Source organism: Chiloscyllium plagiosum, chromosome 9 (assembly GCF_004010195.1).
Source record: "Chiloscyllium plagiosum isolate BGI_BamShark_2017 chromosome 9, ASM401019v2, whole genome shotgun sequence".
NCBI lineage: Eukaryota > Metazoa > Chordata > Chondrichthyes > Orectolobiformes > Hemiscylliidae > Chiloscyllium > Chiloscyllium plagiosum.
In genome coordinates, this window is record NC_057718.1 from 19,793,294 (window position 1) to 19,815,547 (window position 22,254).

At 40.6% G+C, this 22,254-nt stretch overlaps 1 protein-coding gene across 1 annotated transcript in view; it reads right to left on the reverse strand.

The window, feature by feature from the left end:
• ttc27 (tetratricopeptide repeat domain 27) overlaps positions 1–22,254 on the reverse strand; it is a 209,686-nt gene that overhangs the window by 120,680 nt on the left and 66,752 nt on the right. The window contains exon 9 of the mRNA XM_043695515.1: positions 12,694–12,760. Coding sequence (XP_043551450.1) covers positions 12,694–12,760 — 67 coding nt within the window. The remainder of the gene's footprint in view (positions 1–12,693; positions 12,761–22,254) is intronic.

Here is a 22,254-nt window from a genome sequence, read left to right on the forward strand (position 1 = left end):
GTCTTTGCGGAAGGCGGAAAGGGATGGGGAGGGAAATATATCCCTGGTGGTGGGGTCTGTTTGGAGGTGGCGGAAATGTCGGCGGATGATTTGGTTTATGCGAAGGTTGGTAGGGTGAAAGGTGAGCACCAGTGGCGTTCTGTCCTTGTTACGGTTGGAGTGGTGGGGTCTGAGGGCGGAGGTGCGGGATGTAGACGAGATGCGTTGGAGGGCATCTTTAACCACGTGGGAAGGGAAATTGTCCTACCTGCCTATCTCCTTTTCCACCTATCCACTCCACCCTCTCCTCCCTGACCTATCACCTTCATCCCCTCCCCCACTCACCCATTGTACTCTATGCTACTTTCTCCCCACCCCCACCCTCCTCTAGCTGATCTCTCCACACTCCAGGCTCACTGCCTTTATTCCTGATGAAAGGCTTTTGCCCGAAATGTCGATTTCGAAGCTCCTTGGATGCTGCCTAAACTGCTGTGCCCTTCCAGCACCACAAATCCAGAATCTGGTTTCCAGCATCTGCAATCATTGTTTTTACCTCGGTGCTAGTTTAGTGATGAACGTTTGCCAAGATGCTAGATATGCTCTCCTGAATTTTTTTTTCAAAGAATGGAGATAGTTCTGTCCACCAGAAAGACATCTTATCATCCAAAAGACAGCATGTCTCTTTCCGTGCTGCACTTGACTGTATAAGAACAGGGGAGTTCAGATTGTGCGTTAAATCTAATCATCTTAAGACACCCATCTGACAATCTGAAGAGTAGAAATCAGGATTTGGAAACTCCTCCCATACAGAGAGAGATAGGAATATCTAAACTCTGAGAGTTAGTCACAATCTGAAAGGGTGAAGGCGGCAGATCAGGAACAACTTTCAAAAGGGAATCAATTATATGCTTGGAAACGAAAAACAAAATGAGTTATGGGAAAAGAACAGGAGGGGTGGGATCAATTTCATACCTCTCTCAAACAGCTGCACAGAAAAGTTGGGTCAAATGGCCTCCTCTTGACATCACTGGTATAAGTGTATTTTATGGTACCAGAGGGCCAGTTGATATAAACAGAGATGAGGAGAAATTACTTCTCTCAAAACATTGTGAATCTGTGGAATTCACTACCCTGGACTGCAGAGGACATGAGAACTTTGAGTAAATTTGTGGACGAGACAGACATATCTTTAATTAATAATGGAGTCACAGAGTTATACAATACGGAAACAGACCCTTCAGTCCATTTTGTCTGCAATGACCAGATATCCTAAACTGATCTAGTCCCATTTGCCAGTATTTGGCCCATATCTCTCTAAACCCTTCCTATTCATCTACCCATCCAGATGCCTTTTAAGTGTTTTAATTTGTACCCATTTTCACCACATCCGCTGGCAGCTCATTAACTGTCTAAATCCTGCCCTGGGGTTTGCCTTACCAAAATGCAACACCTCACATATATCTAAATTAAACTCCATCTGCCACTCCTTGATCCATATAAAAGTTGCCTCTCAGTTCCCTTTTAAATTTTTCCCCTCTCATCTTAAACTTATGCCCTCTAGTTTTGGACTCCCCTAGCCCGAGAAAAAGACCTTGGCTATTCTCCCCTACCACGATTTGATAAACCTGTATAAGGTCACCCTTCAGCCTCCGACGCTCCAGGGAAAAAAGCCCCAGCCTAATCAACCTGTCCCTGTAGCTCAAACTTCCTAATCCTAGCAATATCCTTGAAAATCCTTTCTGAACCCTTTCAAGTTTAACAACATCTTTCCTGTAGCAGGGAGACCAGAACTGAATGCAGTATTCTAAACAAGACCTAACCATTGCCCAGTACAGCCATGACATCACATCCAAACTCCTGTACCCAATGCACTGACCAGTGAAGGCATGCATGTCAAACATCTTCTTTACCATCCTGTCTACCTGCAATTCCATTTTCAAACAACTACGCACTTGCACCTCAAAGTCTCTTTGTTCAGTAACACTCCCCATAGTCTTACCATTAACTGTCTAAATCCTGCCTTGGGGTTTGCCTTACCAAAATGCAACATCTCACATATATCTAAATTAAACTCTATCTGCCACTCCTTGACCCATTGGCCCATTTGATCAAGTGGATAGTAGGGTTATGGAGAGCAGGCAGGGAAGTCAAATTGGACTTAGTTGCAAATAGCCATAAACATATCAAATGGCAGAGCAGGCTCAAGGGGCTGAATTGTCTACTCTTGCTCCTAGTTCTTATGTGATTATGGTTAAAAAAAACTTTTGGAAACCTGATCAGACTCAAAGGAGAATAAATTAATGTTGTGGTCCAATGAAGGGTTACAATGCAAAGTCTTTATTGATACTGACCTGACCTATTGTGCCTTTTCCCCTTTTTTACATCAGCTTACTACAATTAAATTTCTCTCATTCTTTTCTGTGATGAAAATAACAAAAGACCACAGTTAACTTTTCTAATCAAAACCACAGAGGTTTCACTGGACAGCTTGAAAAAAGTACAGGCATATCATGTGCTTCATCGAATGTCATGTACATATTGTAATAACAGAAGCTGTTTAGATTTTCCACTTAAATTTATAACGGATGCAGAAACAGATTTTGTTTCCTTAACTGGACAGATAATCACATACATGCAGTTTCCATTGGAAAGCTGAATTTACTTTTCAGACAGCAAAGTGGGTCCGTGCTGTGTGCACGACAACCATCTAACCAGCCTGCAGATTTCAGCACCTACGTGTAGGCTGGATAGATGCCTGCTCACACACACAACAACTTCAGAACACACTAAAAGATACTTTTTCCCGGTTTTGCAGCAACACACTGAAGTGACAGCCTGGCTCAGTGCCAGCTTTCTGACTATTTCAATGCTCTCCTGGCCAATCTCCCATCTGTCAATCTCCTTAAACCAGGACTCATCCAAATCTCCGCTGCGTTCCTTCCATTTTGGCCTCTTGTTCATCTATAATTTCCCTCACACCATCAGTGGTGCTAATATCATTTGGTTGCCTCACCACTAGTATGAGAAGTACAACTGCTAAACCTCTGCTCATCTCTCTGCTCCTTAAAGTTAATAACAATACCTATTGCAAATATCTCAATGCGACTCGGTATCATATTTTGTCTGACATATTTCCAGAATGAGCCCTAACATATTTTACTACTTTGAAAGGGCTCCATAAATGCAAGTTGTTGCTACTGACTTTGGAATCAGAGGTTTATGACTGAAGACCATACTCCAAGAAACAATCTCATAATATAATTGAGCACTGTGAATACTGTGGGTCTCCATACTTTAATAACTTATTTCACTATGGACTGTTTGCAAGTTTCTGGGACTCAGGTGAAATTGAAAGAATTCATGGCCCTATCTGAAGAAAAATAGGAAGCTCTGTTGCTGTCATCCCCTGAAACATCACCACAAAAGACAACAATTTCTCATTCATTTCACTTGTTTTTAGGATTTTACTACATAAAATAATTACCATGCTTCGTAGCAATCTGGATTGCTCCAAGTATTATGGTTTGTGAAACAACTTTATGGGATGTTTCAGATACATGTTATTAAGTATTATACAAAAACAATCCTTTCTGTACAACATGGCAACATAAAACAATCATAAAACTCACAAATCATTTACATGCCTGCATGCTCCATTTGGTCATTTTAGTCAATCCTGTTCTTACCTCTTCAATTTCTAGCAATTATCTTTGACAGAAACCCAGGCTGATTTCTCTCATTCAAACTGAATCATTAGAATCAACAAAGGCATGAGCAACTTCCATGGTGCTCCTAATGAATACATGGTGAGCTTCAAATTGCATTTACTGTTGCTCACTGGCATCTGAAGACAAGAGCTAATGGGAAAACCGCAAAGGAAAACTGAACGAGAAACAGGAAGAACCAAATCGAGCCAAAGTGAAGGGGTCCTACTGGTCCAAACTGACCACTCTGCAATACCAGAAATGTAAATGCAAAATTTCAGCCTTGTCATATATAAAATGTTAATTAGATCAATAGGCAAACTCAACACACTTTCAACTGGGTCAAGTGCTTGAAGGCCTAGCCTAAGGCAGTAGATTAACATTAAATGTAACATTCCACAATTGAGACATTTCCAGAAATAGAACTACACACAAAAATTAGCTCAATATATTAATCATTATACTTGCTTTGTTATGATATAACAGTGTAATGATATCTGGCATTTTCAACGTAATTAGTAATGGGTCATATGAATACCACATGGTTTCAATGCATCTCAGAGATTTACTGCAAACTAGAGTGCATGTGTAAACATTGTATTGTGGTTGGGATGATTGAAGTGACATTATTTAGCATGACTCCGTCAGTTTAGATACATTTACAGTGGACACCATTTAGTATGACAAATTGGGCACTCGGAGAGATTACAAATGCAGACATTTTTCTGGTACTCAAAGCTGCTGAGGGGTATCAGCAGTACAGAATGAAATTTGGTTCCATCTTTACAACTATATATTGACATAACGCACTTCTGAGTCCTAAGAGCACCCAGACGCTGAGTGAACTTTATTTTCCATAACATACACTACTGAACCATCACTACTCATTCAACTTCATCATCAGCAATTATTGTGGCATCTACTGAGAGACTAATAATCCTTTGTCAAACTATGGGTCGCATTTTCTGTTGCTCTAAGCTTACTCAGCCTTACAGTAGATTCACATTTGCCAAAATAATTGTTACAACATCATAACAGGCCATCCAAGATATTCATATAATCAGTGAAACTGAGGTAGGGAGATGAACCAGCCACACCATTATCTTATCTGTTATCAAATCTTAATTTCTACCCCCCCCCCCCCCAATCCATCCACCCTGTGTAACCTTTATTTCACTTCTGCTACTTTCTTAAATATTATTTCACATGATGTGCTGCTACTTTCTTAAATATTATTTCACATGATGTGGGAATCACTGGCTAGGCCATCATTTGTTACCCACAACAACCTTTTGACCCACTGGAGTCCATGTGGTACACCCGCAATGCCATTAAGAAGGTAGTTCCAGGTTTCTGATCCACTGTCACTGAAGGAACAGCGATGTATTTCCAAGTCAGGATAGTGAGTGGCTTGGAGGAAAACTTGCAGGTGGTGATGTTCACATGAATTTGCTGCCTTTTGTAGGTAGTGAAATGTCCCTACTGAATAATATAACAGCTCTAAAACCTAAAAAACAACATTGGCCAAGTGAACGGCAAGCTGGGAAAATTGGTCAACTGAACAGCATACTAAGAATTGGGCCAGACAGATACGTGAGCCATTTATCTTGATTGATTGCATTGAACTGGTGTTAACAAGACATTGGAACTGAGAAGCTTGCAGAATTCACTGTCAAATTGGATCAAGCCAGACAGATATGCAAGCCATTCACCAACAGTGAACAGATGTTAAAGGAAAGGGGCTCTTGCACTGCAGTTTCTATCACAGAAAGTGTGTTACAAAAGACAATATTGATTATTGTAGTTTCCCAGTTGATCGAGTTGACCCTAGGAGCCGGGCTGTCTGAAAGCAGTTCTACCCGAAACCTTGCATCATTGCCCCTTCAACACCTCGGGTTTTGAAGTGCAAGGCTTCGGTTCAAATCCTAACCCACAGTTCCAGAGGTAATAAATCCAAATAGGTTGATTCAAAGTCTACTTTTTAAAATCTGTGCATTAGTTACATATAGATTCATTAAAACCAATGCAAGAAAAATATTTCTAAACTACTATATGCTTGTGAAATAATAATAGCTCAGTTCCATTTATTGTGGCTTCTTGACACCTTGAAAACAAAATGGCGAGGCAAACTGCAGGTGGTCAGTGATTTTATGGCAACCAATCTATTCCAACTGAGAGACAATTTTTCTCCGTTATGTTAAAATGAATGAAGACGGAAGGCCTCTATGGCGAATTCAGGCTTTTCCAAACTGGTCACCCGAGAACAGAATGATGATCATAAGGTAACTGAAGGTGCCCTGCTGATCCAACACTTCCATAAATTGATTTTCAGTGCCCCTACCTACACTCCATTCTGAGTATTTCTCTTTCAGAACGCCTTCCCATTCTGCTTTAAAACTTGTTTCAATTTTTAAATTACACTGCATTGCTGTGCAAATCTGTAGTCTAAACAATTTACGTAACTGGTTGTTTAAACCTTTCGTGAGAAAAATGAGAACAGTTCAGAGGGCATAATCCTTCCATTATGTTGGGGAAATGTAATTTAACTTAGGAGAACACTCAATTTTGTTCCTTAAGGTTCATTCTAGTGGGACAATTTCTCAGGAGTGACCATATTTCCCTGAACAAGGTGAAGTAGGCTTTTCTGCCAAAGGGCAGTTGCTCTGATCATGATTTTTAGTTTATAATAGCTGCAAGGTCGAGCCCACTAAGAAGCAAAATATCAGCTGGAAAATGTATGGTTGGTACTTGTTCTATAAAAGTTGACAAAGCATTTTCCTTGCAGTTCAATTGTCCACAACAGGGAATTTTAATAAATACTTCTCACATCTGACCCCAATTGCAGCAGTGTTAAATATTATTGCTCTTTCAAAAAGAAAGAAGCCGATGATGTATACAAAATATTTTCCAAATCAGAAACAGTACAGAAGTGCGGACTATTTTTAAACAGCATTTGTAAAATTTAGTCTGAGCATTTTATGCTGTTAAATAAACCTGAAAGTTTTATATGTAATGGAACAATTTGTTCTTCCAGTGATAGCACAATTAATTTTGTCAGATAGTATCCTCAATAAAGCAGATTTATAAGTGATTCAGATTTGATCCAGCGCTAGTGGCAGGAGACGCTAAAAGGTAATGAAATATATACAATGGAATTCATGCCATAAGTAGATCACAAAAAAACCAAAAGCAGCACTATACAGTTCCAGGGTTTCAAGGCTGTCATAAAATATGGAATTGCTTATTTTTTCAGAATGCCCCAACAGGTCCTTCTTCATGTACAAAATTACTTCAAATTTTCAGCTCCACTACCTTAGTCAGAGGCTAATCCCCACACTTCATGGAAGGATTGAGTATGAACATTTTTTCATTTACAGTAATGGATAATGCCACGAACAGAGACTGTTGTTGTGGTTCTGTTTGCTGAGCTGGGAATTTGTATTGCAGACGTTTCGTCCCCTGTTTGGGTGACATCCTCAGTGCTTGGGAGCCTCCTGTGAAGCGCTTCTGTGATGTTTCCTCCAGCATTTATACTGGTTTGTCTCTGCCGCTTCCGGTTGTCCGTTCCAGTTGTCCGCTGCAGTGGCCGGTATATTGGGTCCAGGTCGATGTGCTTATTGATTGAATCTGTGGATGAGTGCCATGCCTCTAGGAATTCCCTGGCTGTCCTCTGTTTGGCTTGTCCTATAATAGTAGTGTTATCCCAGTCGAACTCATGTTGCTTGTCATCTGTGTGTGTGGCTACTAAGGATAGCTGGTCATGTCATTTCGTGGCTAGTTGGTGTTCATGGATACGATCGTTAGCTGTCTTCCTGTTTGTCCTATGTAGTGTTTTGTGCAGTACTTGTATGGGATTTTGTACACTACGTTGGTTTGGCTCATGCTGGGTATCGGGTCCTTTGTCCTGGTGAGTTGTTGTCTGAGAGTGGCTGTTGGTTTGTGAGCTGTGATGAGTCCTAGTGGTTGTAGTAGTCTGGATGTCAGTTCAGAAGTGTTCTTGATGTATGGTAACGTGGCTAGTCCTTTGGGTTGTGGAATGTCCTCATTCCATTATCTTTCCCTTAGGCATCTGTTGATGAAATTGCGCGGGTATCCATTTTTGGCGAATACATTGTACAGGTGTTCTTCTTCCTCTTTTTGCAGTTCAGGTGTGCTGCAGTGTGTTGTGGCCCTTTTGAACAGTGTCTTGATGCAACTTCTTTTGTGTGTGTTGGGGTGGTTGCTTTCGTAGTTCAGGACTTGGTCTGTGTGTGTGGCTTTCCTGTATACCTTTGTGGTGAATTCTCCGTTCGGTGTTCTCTGTACCATCACGTCTAGGAATGGGAGTTGGTTGTCCTTTTCTTCCTCTCGAGTGAATCTGATTCCTGTGAGTATGGCGTTGATGATCCGGTGTGTGTTTTCTATTTCTGTGCTTTTAATGATTACAAAGGTGTCATCCACATATCTGACCCAGAGTTTGGGTTGAATTTGCGGTAAGACTGCAGAAGACAGCTAACGATCCGTATCCATGAACACCAACTAGCCACGAAACGACACGACCAGTTATCCTTAGTAGCCACACACACAGATGACAAGCAAAATGAGTTCGACTGGGACAACACTACTATTATAGGACAAGCCAAACAGGAATTCCTAGAGGCATGGCACTCATCCACAGATACAATCAATAAACACATCAACCTGAACCCAATATACCGGCCACTGCAGCGGACAACTGGAATGGACAACTGGAAGCGGCAGAGACAAACCAGCATAAATGCCGGAGGAAACAACACAGAAGCGCTTCACAGGAGGCTCCCAAGCACTGAGGATGTCACCCAAACAGGGGACGAAACGTCTGCAACACAAATTCCCAGCTTGGCTAACAGAACCATAAAACGAGCACCCGAGCTACACATCTTCTCACAAACTTTGAACAGAGACTGTCGCATATTTGTAAACATAATGAAACAATAAAATTATTAGAAGTTGATTCTTAATCTTTTGTGTTGCTGCAGTTTGGTTCTCTGCCTCTCACAGAGCAACTATAGCCCTCAGGATTTAACACTTCATCAAACTACCTCCCATATCGACATTGTCTTTCTTAGAGTGCAGCAATAACACGTTTCAATAATGCTTGGCTATATTAAACAAAAAAGCATAGAACTGGCCTGTACAATAAAGACAAGAAGCATATAATGTAAACTGATAATCTTCTCGAATTGTCATTTTGCTTTTCTGCTATTTTCAATCTTGCCTGTGAATCTCAAGATTCCAGGTTCAAGTCCCACGCCAGGGGTGCTCACAAAACTAAAAACTCACCTCCAATACAGTACTGAGGGAGCAGTGCACTGTTGGACATGCAGTATTTCAGAGGAGATGCTAAATTAAAGCCCTATCTGACTGTTCGGGTGGTTGCAAAAGGACTCAGAGCTTTACTTTGAAGAATGGCACACTGGTGTCCAGGTCAATATTCATCCCTCAATCAACACCACAAAAAACAAAATATCTGATCATCACATGGTTGTTTGGGAGAGTTTGCTATGTGTATATTGGTTACCTTGTTTCTTACACTATAACAGTGATTACACTTCAAAAGTACTTAATAGACTGTAAATTGCTTTGAGACACCAAGCAGTTGTGAAAAGCACCACATTATTGCAAGTCTTTCTTTCCTGCACCATGGCCTTTTTGCAATCTCTGTGTACCATATGATTCTTCAGCTGCGAGACTGGGCATCAGCCCTAAACTATAGTTTCCACCTAGTGCTGTACTACCATTCAGAACAATGGTGTTCTGGGTTCATGGTCTTTTAACAGCCATGATGTGTTGGTGCCGATGTTGGACCGGGGTGTACAAAGTTAAAAATCACACAACACCAGGTTATAGTTCAACAGGTTTAATTGGAAGTACAAGCTTTCGGAGTGCTTGGTGACCTTATAGAGTTTATAAAATCGAGGGGCATGGATAGGATAAATAGACAAAGTCTTTTTCCTGGGGTGGGGGAGTCCAGAACTAGAGTGCATAGGTTTAGGGTGAAAGGGAAAAGATATAAAAGGGACCTAAGGGGCAACTTTTTCATGCAGAGGTGGTACGTGTATGGAATGAGCTCCCAGAGGAAGTGGTGGAGGCTGGTAAAATAGCAACATTTAAAAGGCATCTGGGTGGGCATATGAATAGGAAGGGTTTGGAGGGATATGGGCCAAGTGCTGGCAAATGGGACTAGTTTAGGTTGGGATATCTAGTCGGCATGGATAAGTTGGACCGAAAGGTCTGTTTCCATGCTGTACATCTCTATGACTCTATGCTGCTCCTTCAGTAGGTAGCTGTAGAGCAGGATCCTGTTCCACAGCTACCTGATGAAGGAGCAATGCTCCGTAGACCTCCAAGTAAACCTGTTGGACTATAACCTGGTGCTGTGTGATTTTTAACTACATTATGTAACAGGTGAGTGAATATGATTACAGTCTCCATTTGGCAGTCACTCTCAGGAGGTGTGACTTCTGTTCCTGCAGTCACAGATCCTGGGAAGGCTTGTCGTTGAGCACTTAATTGCCGTTTGTCAAAGAAGATAAAACAGAGCTCTGACTGGTTCTCCATCTGACTGGCAATGCCAGTTTCCTGGATTAAATTCCACCCAAGTTCAGCACTTTACGTTTAGCAAAGTAATTAGGATGACAGGTTACAGGAAGGACATTTAACCAACACCAATCCTTTAAGAGGCAAATTAAAGACATAGTTATCTCACTTTTGGTCAATTCTGGTAATTTCTGCACTCTTCTAAAAGATGTGATCTAACAGAAGATAAGTGCACACAGTGCAGTACCTAGAAAAATTAATTTTAAAATGTGATAAAGCATTGACAACTTGCTTTTATATCACACCTTTAGACATATTAAATATCTCAAGTTGTTTCACACAAGTGTCATTAGACAAACTTTTAACACTGACTCGGATAAACAATATTAGTATAGATGACTGAAGGCACAATCCAAGTTGAATCAATCATAGAATCACAGAAACCCTACAGCATGGAAGCAGGCCATTCAGCCCATCAAGCCCATGCTGGCCCTCCGAAGAGCATCGCACTCGGACCCATTCCTTCTTACCCTATCCCTGTAATTCGATGGGCAATCCAATCTAACCTGCACATTTTTAGACTGGGAGGAAACTGGAGCACCTGCAGGAAACTCATGCAGACTTGGGGAAAACATGCAAACCCCCCCACCCAAAGTGGAATCGAATTGGGTCCCTAGCACTATGAGCAAGCAGTGTTAACGACTGAGCCATGGTGCAGCCCCAAAGAGGTATGTTTTAAGGCATGTTTAAAGGACAAGGGTTGAAAAAACTGAGTACTGACTTTAAAAGCTTAGGGCCTAAGCAGCTGATGACACTGTCACCATTAGTGGATAACAAAATGTTTTTGTGGCCCAATTTGGAAGGATGCAGCAATTTTGGAAATTAAAACAAAGAACTGCTAATGCTGGAGATCTGAAACAAAAACTGAAACTACTGGTAAAACCCAGCAGGTCTGGCCCATCTGGAGGGAGAAATCAGTCTTAATGTTTTGAGTCTAGTGACTCTTCATCAGAACTGGATTTGAAATGCTAATGCTGCTTTCTCCCCATAGATGCTGCCAGGTTTGGAGACTACTTGGTCTACAGAAATCTTCAGGACTATTAAAACTGTGCCCCAGGCGACTGAAATTCAACATCAGGGCCTTATATTTAACACACAGCCATGGAAAGAGCAATGCTTGAGTAAGAGTAATCATGTCACAGTCCTGAAGAAGGGCTTATGCCCGAAACATCGATTCTCCTGCTCCTTGGATGCTGCCTGATCTGCTGCGCTTTTCCAGCAACACATTTTTCAACTCTGATCTCCAGCATCTGCAGTCCTCACTTTCTCCTAATCATGTCACCTGCCTTCTAACAGTCTTCATGAGGTAACGTGAAGGACACCTACAATCTCCATTAAATGCAATGAGAATGGATTTAAAACTTGAAAAATCATATATTCAGAACTGAAAATCGATCAATTCTAAACATACTTTGTTAATTTAACAGTTGGAATATTCTTTAGAATTCCCATTTTTATTTGCAAAATGCTTGATTTGGCAATACAACTGCAACCCTAAGAGAGAAATAGATCAACCTGTGACTCTACTTTTTTCTTTCAAAGTGTTGTGAATCTTTGCAATTCTCTTAAACCAGCAAGTGTGTAAGCACAAGCATTGAGCAAATACAAGATAAAGATGGACACTATGGATACTGAGAGAATGAAGGGATATGGGGATAGTGTTGAAAGGAAAATTGAAGTAGAAGACCTGCTATGATCGAAAAGAATGAGAGTGCATGCTTGAAGGACTAAATGGACATCTGCGTTCATTTCTCATGCACATATTAGGGAATACTTTTACACCTTTCCTCAAGTCACAAAGTGAGGAAATAAACAATAAATATCTGAGGCCAGGATCTCAGGACAATGAGTAACTTTCTGCACGGCACTGAGTCAATGACTGATGAGAGCTTTAAACTGGGGTCATGAGATCTTTCCTAGAAACAGAAATATTTGTATTTACATTTGCCATGACACCCACTGATATCAGAAAAGAAATTAAGACACAAATCTCATAGTGAGAGCTGGTCTGATTTCATTCCAGAACATTACATTTTCTTTCTTTAAAAAAAAGCTAAAAAATGGATTCCTCTAACAATCTACAGCCAAGGAAGCATTGAAATATGCAACATCGGCTTTTGCTGTCTAGAAACGTTTGTTAGCGAAGGCAGCGCCGATTTTATTTAAAAAAACTATTGCTTTGCAGTACTTGCCTGCGTACTGCTCAGACCTTCGGCTTGCATACATTTTTCAGATTCCAGCAACTTTAGCAAATTATGGGGATCCACCCAACAGGGAAACATAACGTGGAAAAGGGTTGGAAAAACTTCAGCCAATGTTTGTTCAGGAAGAATCTCAAGTGAAGAAGGAACACAGCCTGAAAGTAGAAAGAACAAAAGACTGCAGTACTTACTGAGGTGAATGCCAACAGTTCCTCTTCAGTCAGCTTATGAACAGGGTTGTTCTTCTGAAAATTTGTGCTGTTGAAACAAAACGTTAACAAGTATGGAAGCAACAATTAATGACGTGTGAAACCATCAAGGAGAAGCAGTTACATACAAAGAAATGGGAAGCAGCAGTTGATAAACTGAAGGTTAAGCTAGAACTTATTCCACACAGACATTATTGGAACATTGCATATATTGCCACAAATGGCTAATGAAGTTGTACAATAACATTTAAAGGAAAGTTATCGAGGGACCTGTGTAAGTACATGGCAAAAGGTCAGACAGATTAGATAACTTCAACTGAAGAATTAAATTTTACGGTGACTGAATTATCAAATGTATCGCAGGGTGCTATTGTTCAATTATTTCCCGACTCAATGGTTCCATTTTTGAAACAAATGGACATACTGTGTCAATATGAGCATATGTACACACACAACTCAATATACACAGGTACATGCATGTTTTCTATATCTGCACATGCTTTGAAATGTTTGTATTTTAGTCAATTGCACTTCAAATGCCACAGGTCAAAGTTCAGAAGAATGGACAAATAAATAGAAATTCCTTCAGATTTAGGACAGAAATCTATGCAATGTCAGGATCAACTCATCCAAGAGGATATCATGGGTTGCAGTTAAACCTAGCAATGATGTTTGCGCATTTCTCCACGTGGCTGCCTCAAGCATGTTTCCAACTGAAATCTGATCCAGAGCAATCCAGAAAACAGGTGAAACGATGACCATTAACCTTTATTGTTGCCTTATAGGAAACAGAGTTAAATACACTGAACCATCTATTTGGTGATCGGAAGCCTGTGATGTCAAGTCCTTAGCAGAACACAGAATTAACATAACAAGAATATGTTTGATATGGGATGTGCCTTATACATTGTTTTAAAACTTCAAGATTTTGCCACAATTTTCGTAGTAGTGAAATATGAAACAATGAACAATTAAATGAGAAAAAACAAATTTGAACCATGTGGCATTCTCTTACGCTTTATAAAACAAAACAATAGGAGACAAAATGCACCATGATATACTAATTAGCAACACAAAGACAATTCTTTACATGCATGTTGGGCACATGAATTCCCTGAAAAAGCACAGCAGGTCAGGCAGCATCCAAGGAGCAGGAGAATCGATGTTTCAGGCATGAGCCCTTCCTCAGGTGATTCCTGAGGAAGGGCTCATGCCCAAAACTGCGATTCTCCTGCTCCTTGGATGCTGCCTGACCTGTTGCGCTTTTCCAGCAACACATTTTCAGCTCTGATCTCCAGCGTCTGCAATCCTCACTTTCTCCTACATGAATTCCCTGGACTTGTTTAGCTAGGATATGGTGGAAAGATCTAGAATGAAATATTACGACAAACTGAGAGGTTGAAACTAAAATTAAAGAAAATCGCACAGCCGTAAATGACAAAAAGCACTTTTACAATTACAAATCTGCTTTGGAACCCAGGATTGTGAACGAAAGGGAGTAAAGTCATAGGCTTTGCTTCCCTCTATAGTCATAGAATAATTTGTAGGGAAAGGAAAAAAAGCTTTTTATCCAAAAAATCTTTACAGCAATAAAGTGTGTCAGCTAAGTGGCCTTTAGAAACTGGGAATGTGACCTATTGTTAGGGTGAGGAAAGATGAAATTAAATGAACATTTTACACAAAAGGGATGATGGAGCTACCCTAAAAGCTCAATAGATCAACGCATTATTGAATGCACTACCAAGATTGCAAATCTAGAAGCCCTCAGATCTGATATCAGGTCCACCTTAATCTTGACCAATATGCTTTAGGGAGCATTTTAATTAACTTAGCAGGTTGAGATGTAATCAATTTATCATCACATTGTAAATATTAATGGAACCAATGGTCAGGCTCAGGACAGTGAGAGGATTGGGCTTAGATCTGATACTCTCGCCTGCATTGACTGGTTTTACAGAAGAAGAACAGAGGGAAAAGTGAGGACTGCAGATGCTGGAGATCAGAGTCGAAGAGTGTAGTGCTGGAAAAGCACAGCCAGTCAGGCAGCATCTGAGGAGCAGGTGAATCGCCGTTGAGGAAAAGCTCTTCATTATCCCTGCCTGATGAAGATCCTATGCTCGAAACGTCGATTTTCCTGCCCCTCGGATGCTGCCTGACCGGCTGTGCTTTTCCAGATGAAAAACAGATCCTTGGGTGGGCTATTGGAAGCCTATCAGCTTCTGTGTAACTGCAGTGCCTAGCGAGGCATTTGAGTAGGGAGACTCTAACAGATATTGACATTTTCTGTCAGTTGACACAGGAAAACATCAGGAAACCATTTCATTTTAACAGAAATGACATGCCAATGTCAACAAATACAGTAAACCCAGTGACTACATGGTCACAACCCTGAAACCCTCCTCTAAGAATCTGGAAACTTCAATTTGAAATCATAGAGACATATTAAAACATTGCCATTCAAGACAACATACAAAAATTGAAGATGATCACAGAGAAATTGTTCTTACTGATGGTCAACAACTGGTGCAATTGCTGAAGGCTGAAAACATCTACTGGGATGTATATGAAAGGCCTGTAATACAACCATTGATAGATTCCACACATTGAGACCTACAAATCAAACCTTGCACAAGCCGGGAAAAGAGATATTCCAGAAATACTATGCATCTCGACAGATTGAAATAGTACTTAGTGTATTTATGGCATTTGGCACTGACAATGAAATATGAATCACAGATTAAAGTGAACTCTGTTTAACTGTCTCTGGGCATCAATAAATCCAAGTTAATTTTGAAATATAACTAACTGTCCCTTACATAAGAGCTACAGCATAGTCAAATATTTTGAAAATGAGATATGAAGTTATCTGCAGCCTGCATTCTAACATGCCAACTTAAAAATGCAAAGTTACAGGAAATGCAAAAAAAGTGAAGGAAATGACAAAAAAACACAATACATGTGGATTGCTCAGTCAATAGCAACTTAACATGTGTATAATTATTCTGTGGTGAGATAACGTCATATTTTACCAATTACGATAATTATCCCATACAATGGGAAAGTATTATGGTACATAAACTTTTGCACAAAATTAAAAATTAATTTCAACAATTCTTTTGTCACCAGCTGTTTTTACTTGTCAAAAAATAACTCTGACAGCAGACTTGGGTCTTTTTTAATAAAATGCTAACTTGCTGTTTGCTAAAGGTGTGATCCTGCATCCAATTAATGTACAGTTATGCATGGAAGAAAGGTACATGCTTATCCAATGCTGCAGCTCATTGGACAAAGATAATAGTACACTTTAACAGTATCAATATGAACCACCCTCCAAATGTCACACAAAGGGAAGCACCAAAATACATGGACACGAATGATGCACAATCTGTAGTGAAACTGCCCATATCAGGCAAAGCAATAGCAGGGAATAGGTGTAGAGTTAGCAAATTTCTCCCAATCATTATCTAACAACTCAAGTTAGTGGATGTGCAGGGAAGGTAAGATCAGCCTGCATCATGGACAAGTAACCCTCTAAACACTGATTCAGAATCAAGGTCACTCAGTAGCATCTTCCACTCACTGATCACAAGACTGGAGCGGGAAGGGCATGTAAATAGGTGTGAATCAAAATCTCACTACCTTCCCGTCTCTTGTCCTGTGAATTAACGTCCTTAAGTGGTAAATTAATGACGACTAATTTCACCCCTGTTCACCCTCATCTCACCCTTGCTGGTATTAACCCAGCCTAGGTAGATGTGCTGCCCGCATCTAACACTTTGGAGCCAGATTGCTACCTCTGTTTGGGTGGTCTGGAGGGGATCCTGGATCAAAGGCACTTAGCAACTAGTCACGGGACAGCACGTCATGGGGTGCCTCTGAGAGGGGCCTTACTCTTGACTTTGCTGCTAGCCCACCCTATATCGCTTCACTGCAGGAAAACCACCCATGGCTTGGGTCAGTCCATGATCCAGGGATTTCCGTGCCTGCCCTTCTGACAGCAGGCTCAAGGGGCTGACTGCCTGCTCCTGCTCCTACTTTCTATGCTTGTATATGGTCTACCCAGTGGTGCCGTTGAGCCAGAGGTAACCAGCTCTCAGTAGGTCAGACTTCTGCTCTGGTGGCCTTGATTCCAGGGGAAAAGTTGACCTGACTGGCTTCCAGTTCAGCAGGTCTTCCTGAAAAGACACTGTGTTGGTCTATCAAAGGCAGGCAAAATCTTTGAGGCCTTATAGGATTGGAAACCCCCTTATGGACTTTACAAAATACAAGAAAGAATCTAAAATCCCAGGGGAACAGAACTGCAAGTAAAACACAATCTCCAAGACAAATAAATAAGGGTTACATTCAGACAGTGGCTCTACATAAGGAATTCAACAATGTCTGAGCGCTTTCATAGGTCAATGGCGCAGAAAAATGCCATTACCTGACATTGCCTAATGCAATCAAAAAACTGATCATCAAACACAGTTGTATAAAACCTAGGCATTTTACCCCAATGAGTTCCCACGTAAGTGGGGGGAATGGATAAATTGAAACCTTTATCCATCTGGATCTCGGTGCTGTTGTAATGTCATTTCCAAGCAACAAGAGAGATGCTTAGAACCACTCTGAACTTTTATTTCAATTGCAGAAGACTGCATTTTTTCAATTCTCATTCTTGACTGGACCATGTGTGAAATACACCAAGGAGGATTAGCTCTCAGATAACCTGAGCAATTGGAAAACGTTTGATATTTTTGATATGAATTACTGAAATTGAAGCAAATTGATAGCAGTCAGTCTGACCCAGACCTCCACTCAATGCTAGGGGAGAACAGCTGTGTTGGCAACTGTAAGTGTTTCATCTAAATCCAAGTGATCTTAGTCAGGAGGGGCCTGCAGTCATAAGGAGGGTCAGGAAGGGTCAACTTGAATCGTGGACCTACAGTTCTCACCAGAAAGACCAACTAAGTTTTCTGTGAGCCAAATCTGAGAGGTTTTGGGGCTGAGAGATTAAAGCAATCTAAGGGCAACAATCAAACCCAGGGAGTTTGGGTCTGAATTATGCAAGATTTGAGGACACTTGTGAGGTTTTGCCTTTGGCTTCTTGGTAAATTTTAATTTCTAATAAATCATGGTGATTGTGTGTTTTGGTTGGAGCCTAGATTAAATTGTGGAGGGATTTAAATCAAACTAATCACTTAGACCAGGTTAGAGGCTTTGTATCACAACATTAGGTTTACTTTAATTTAAAAAGGTTTGCGGTTGAGCCAAGCCTTGTGTCCGTGAGATTTTGTTCTCTATAAATTCATAAAATTCAGGAACCATTGGGAGTGGGTGCAGGGGTGGGGGGGAGAACAGGAGCCAATTATAGCCTCAACAAGATTTCATCTGATGACTTAGTGGCTAAGTTAGTCAATTTTCCATTTTATTCTAAGAGAATGATGGATTCTCTTGAATTTCTACTTCATGGTCTCTGCAAGTTAGATTTCATTTAAACAGTTTCTCTCTAAAAATCTTGATTACAAATTATCAGCCTGGATACTGGAGTCAACCGTGAAGTTCCAACCCTCAGCACTGAACCTAGAAATACTGATATGAATCTGGTGCTGAATCAAAGGAATCCCCAAACATCAAAGCAACCGCAAATACATTAAGCAAGATAAGTGGTATCATATTAAAGAATTCTCAGACACAAGCATTGTTATCTTTCACTTTATAATATCAACTTATTAAGTATAATGAAAATTGGGACATATATAATGTTACGGTTGAAAATAAAATGAAACTCCCACAGGCCCCACCAGCCCCTCCCCCCAAAAAAACAAAGCATGTTGTCAATTCATAATGGAGGAGCTTAAAATTCCATCGGTATTAGTTTTCAGGACCAGAGAGGTTGCTCACAATTACTGAGAACTTAACACACCATTGAAACTCCCAGTTATATCTATTAAATAAAGTGTTGATATTTTCAAGGATTTTGTTACAGAAAAACTACAGTGTAACACAGCTCTTGTCAGTTCAATCATTTCTAATTAAAAACAGGCTAGAGGAACTTTAACAGCATATCCTGTGTAGAAGTGTAGAACTGCATTGATAGTCATTTGGATTTTCATATTTAACTATTAATGTTTGAAATCCACAAATCTGAGAGTGTGTCAGAGGAGTAATGACAACAAACATAGACAGTTTCACCCTCCATACCACAACTGTAAAATAAAGCCCTCATTTTCAGGATAGGAGGAAACAAAATTAGAAGAACAAAGTAAAAGCTGCTGCCTGATTTTTCTGGCCACTTTGGGATTTGGGCCAGGTAGGATACAGAACAGAGACAAACATAGCATTATACTAAAGGGAAACTAAAAGAGGTAGAGTGTCTGGGCTGGGTTGTGGAATCCTTATACATCTATTTCAAATGATTTAAGCCAGGGATGAGACAACAGCACATCAAACTTAGAAACAAATTACAAAACCAGATTTTTAAAAAACCTACAAGATTTCATTCCAAATTTTTGTGAAATACTTATTTTTGAAATACCATGGATGCAATCTCTGAAGTATCTGGCAAGGTGACATACTTCAATTCGAGACACAGGAAAACATCAATTTCCTTGTACAAGACATTGCCGAAATTCCAATTTTAAAAAAAAAGTATTGAAATTGTCCATGTGGCTGCAACGTGAGAGATTAACAGGGGAACAATGAATAGTGTGTTGAATTACAGAAGTCATCCTCCCTTCTTCTGAACAAGTCTCAACTATTGTACACTAATGATTTGAGAAGCCGATGTTGGAATGGGGTGTCATCAGGTGAAGCAGCAGCACTCCGAAAGCTAGTACTTCTAAATAAACCTGTTGGACTATAACCTGGCGTTGTGTGATTTTTAACATTGTACACCAAAGCATTCTTGCAAGTTATTCAAACCAGGCAATGGTCATAAGGTTACCTTCCCCATATAAAAGACATGCATCCAGAGGATTCAGGAATTCTGGATGAGAGAGAGAAAGACCAGTCATATCTGCTCACTGGAAGGGCTTGAAATGATGGTGGTAGGTCCTTTAAAAGGGAGCAATCAACTGCCAAGAACACCTGCCAAACATTCCACGAATGTTAAATGTAAACATTAACTTTACATCTTACAGATCATCCCAATGGATTGTTATTTCACGAAGAACAATGAGGTGGATGTAGATTTGGCAGAGTAACGCTCAATTCAGCCCAATGGAACATGATGATTGCAGAGGAGCACAAACGTCTTCTGTAAGTGTATGTGGTCCAAAGGAGATACATGCAAAAACAAATCAAAGGGAAGAGGTTTGCTGGTTTGCTCTTTGAAGTAGAAAATGGTGTAAGAGCTGCAAAACAGCTCAGGTATACATCCCACGAGTTCTCCAATAACTGAGTCAGAGTTGTTTGTTAGACTGAGGCAATGCTAACATGTATCCTGCCAAACAAAAACAAAATGCAGGTTTGGTTCATACAACTCAGTCGACTCTTGGAAACTGGGTCGAGATTGTAGTGCTGGAAAAACTCAGCAGGTCAGGCAGCATCAGAGGATGCTGCCTGACCTGCTGTGCTTTTCTAGCACTACACTCTCGACTCTGAGCTCCAGTATCTGCAGTCCTCACTTTCTCTGACTCTTGGAAACTGTTGGCTAACTGGAAACATAAGAAAGATGTTAGGGAAAAGTCTTAACTGCCACAGACCATTTAATATTAAAAACAACTTAGTACAAAGAAAACAGCCTCAAAATTTTCCTTCTTTTCAATGGAGTTGTATAAAGTATAACTTGCTGACAAGTCTACATACACTTGGCTCACAGGGAATAAATCTCAGATTTCACTACATTCTTTGGGTTAAGAACATAGAATTATCCTCTATCAGACATCCAATTAGATCTATAACCTTCCAAAAAAGCTCTAATGTAATTCTAATCTACAAATATCCAGATGTGATGTGAAAAATAAAGCAGAACCCAATTTTATTGTTCAGAAAAGCAAGCACAATTTGAAAATTCGTGGCTGAGAAGCACAGATGAAGGATACACACTTACTTGTTCAATTGACATTCAAGGTACAAATGGGAATTTAAATTTCAGCTCTGGGTCTATTTGGTGCAGGCAACGCACATTCCTGCACTCAGTGTGGGGCGTGATGACATTCACACAGTAAAATCAATCAAATGCCATCATTACCACAAATTCAATACAACATGAAACAGCAGCGTCAGTAACCGATGGAAAATGTTTAATGGTGTTTAATGAGCACGGTGAGGAGGAAGGGGGAAATTTTCAACACAAATGTGAATACCACTGTCTCTTCTGGTTTGGCTCATGTTAAAGCATCACATCCAAATCTCCTTCCACTTGACCTGCACTCCACATAAGGTCCATTTTGATCCCAATGGAAAATTAACTGATGAGTCTTGTCTTTAAGGTCAGCTGAGGAGCTGATCACTGTAAATTTCTTACTAAGCAAGAGGGCAAGGGTAATAATCTAATAATCAACCCCACCGCTCTATAGCTGACCACTTCAAGTCCCCCTCCCACTCCCACTCCACCAAGGACATGCAAGTCCTGGGCCTCCTCCACCACCAAATTCTAGCCACCCGACACCTGGAGGAAAAATGCCTCATCTTCCACCTTGGGACTCTCCAACCACACAGCATCAACGTCGATTTCACCAGATTCCTCATCTCCCCTCCCTCCAACTCATCCCAGATCCAACCCTCCAACTCAGCACCACCCTCTTGAACTGTCCTACCTGCCCATCTTCCTTCCTATCTATCCACTCCACCCTCCGCTCTGACCTATCACAATCAGGTCCCCCAACCGCATCTACCTGTCACTTTCCCAAGCTACCTCCCCCCCAAGCACCATCCCTTTCCTATTTATCTCTCAGCCCCTTTCCCTGCGCCCCATTCCTGAGGAAGGGCTACAAACATTGATTTTCCTGCTCCTCGGATGCTGCCTGACCTGCTGTGCTTTTCCAGCGCCACACTTTTTTTAACGCTGATCTCCAGCATCTACAATCCTCACTTTCTCCTAATAATCTAATACCCCAAAGTTTACTTGCACAAAATGCAATTCTCTTGAAAAAGCTTTCTTGTTTAGATAAGTGCAGTATTCTTTCTTGAGAATACAATGCCCAATGCAACAACACTGCCCTTTTGAAAATTAAGTAAACAGAACAAAGATTTGTTTGAAATTTTGTTAGCACAGAGATTTCACATTCTCTGTTCCCTCACCCAAATGCAATAAAACAAAATTGACTCATCCCTTTTTAAGGATCAGTGGGAGGGTTGTCTCCCACAACCAATATGTCTCATACTGAAAACCATGATGTCATGGCATTTAATCTATGAATTGGTTCTCACAGTGTAGAATTAACTTGTTCTTAACATTTCATCACCTCAAGTCCCTGTTATTAAACAACATGTTTTCTCTATGCATGCTTATAATAACTGACAAGTTGATGAGAGTGATGCAGGAAATGAGAATTTCATTAAAGCCTGAAAGGACACCAGAGCTTCAAGTAGGCTGTTCAGAAAGCAGGAGGGGGCTCA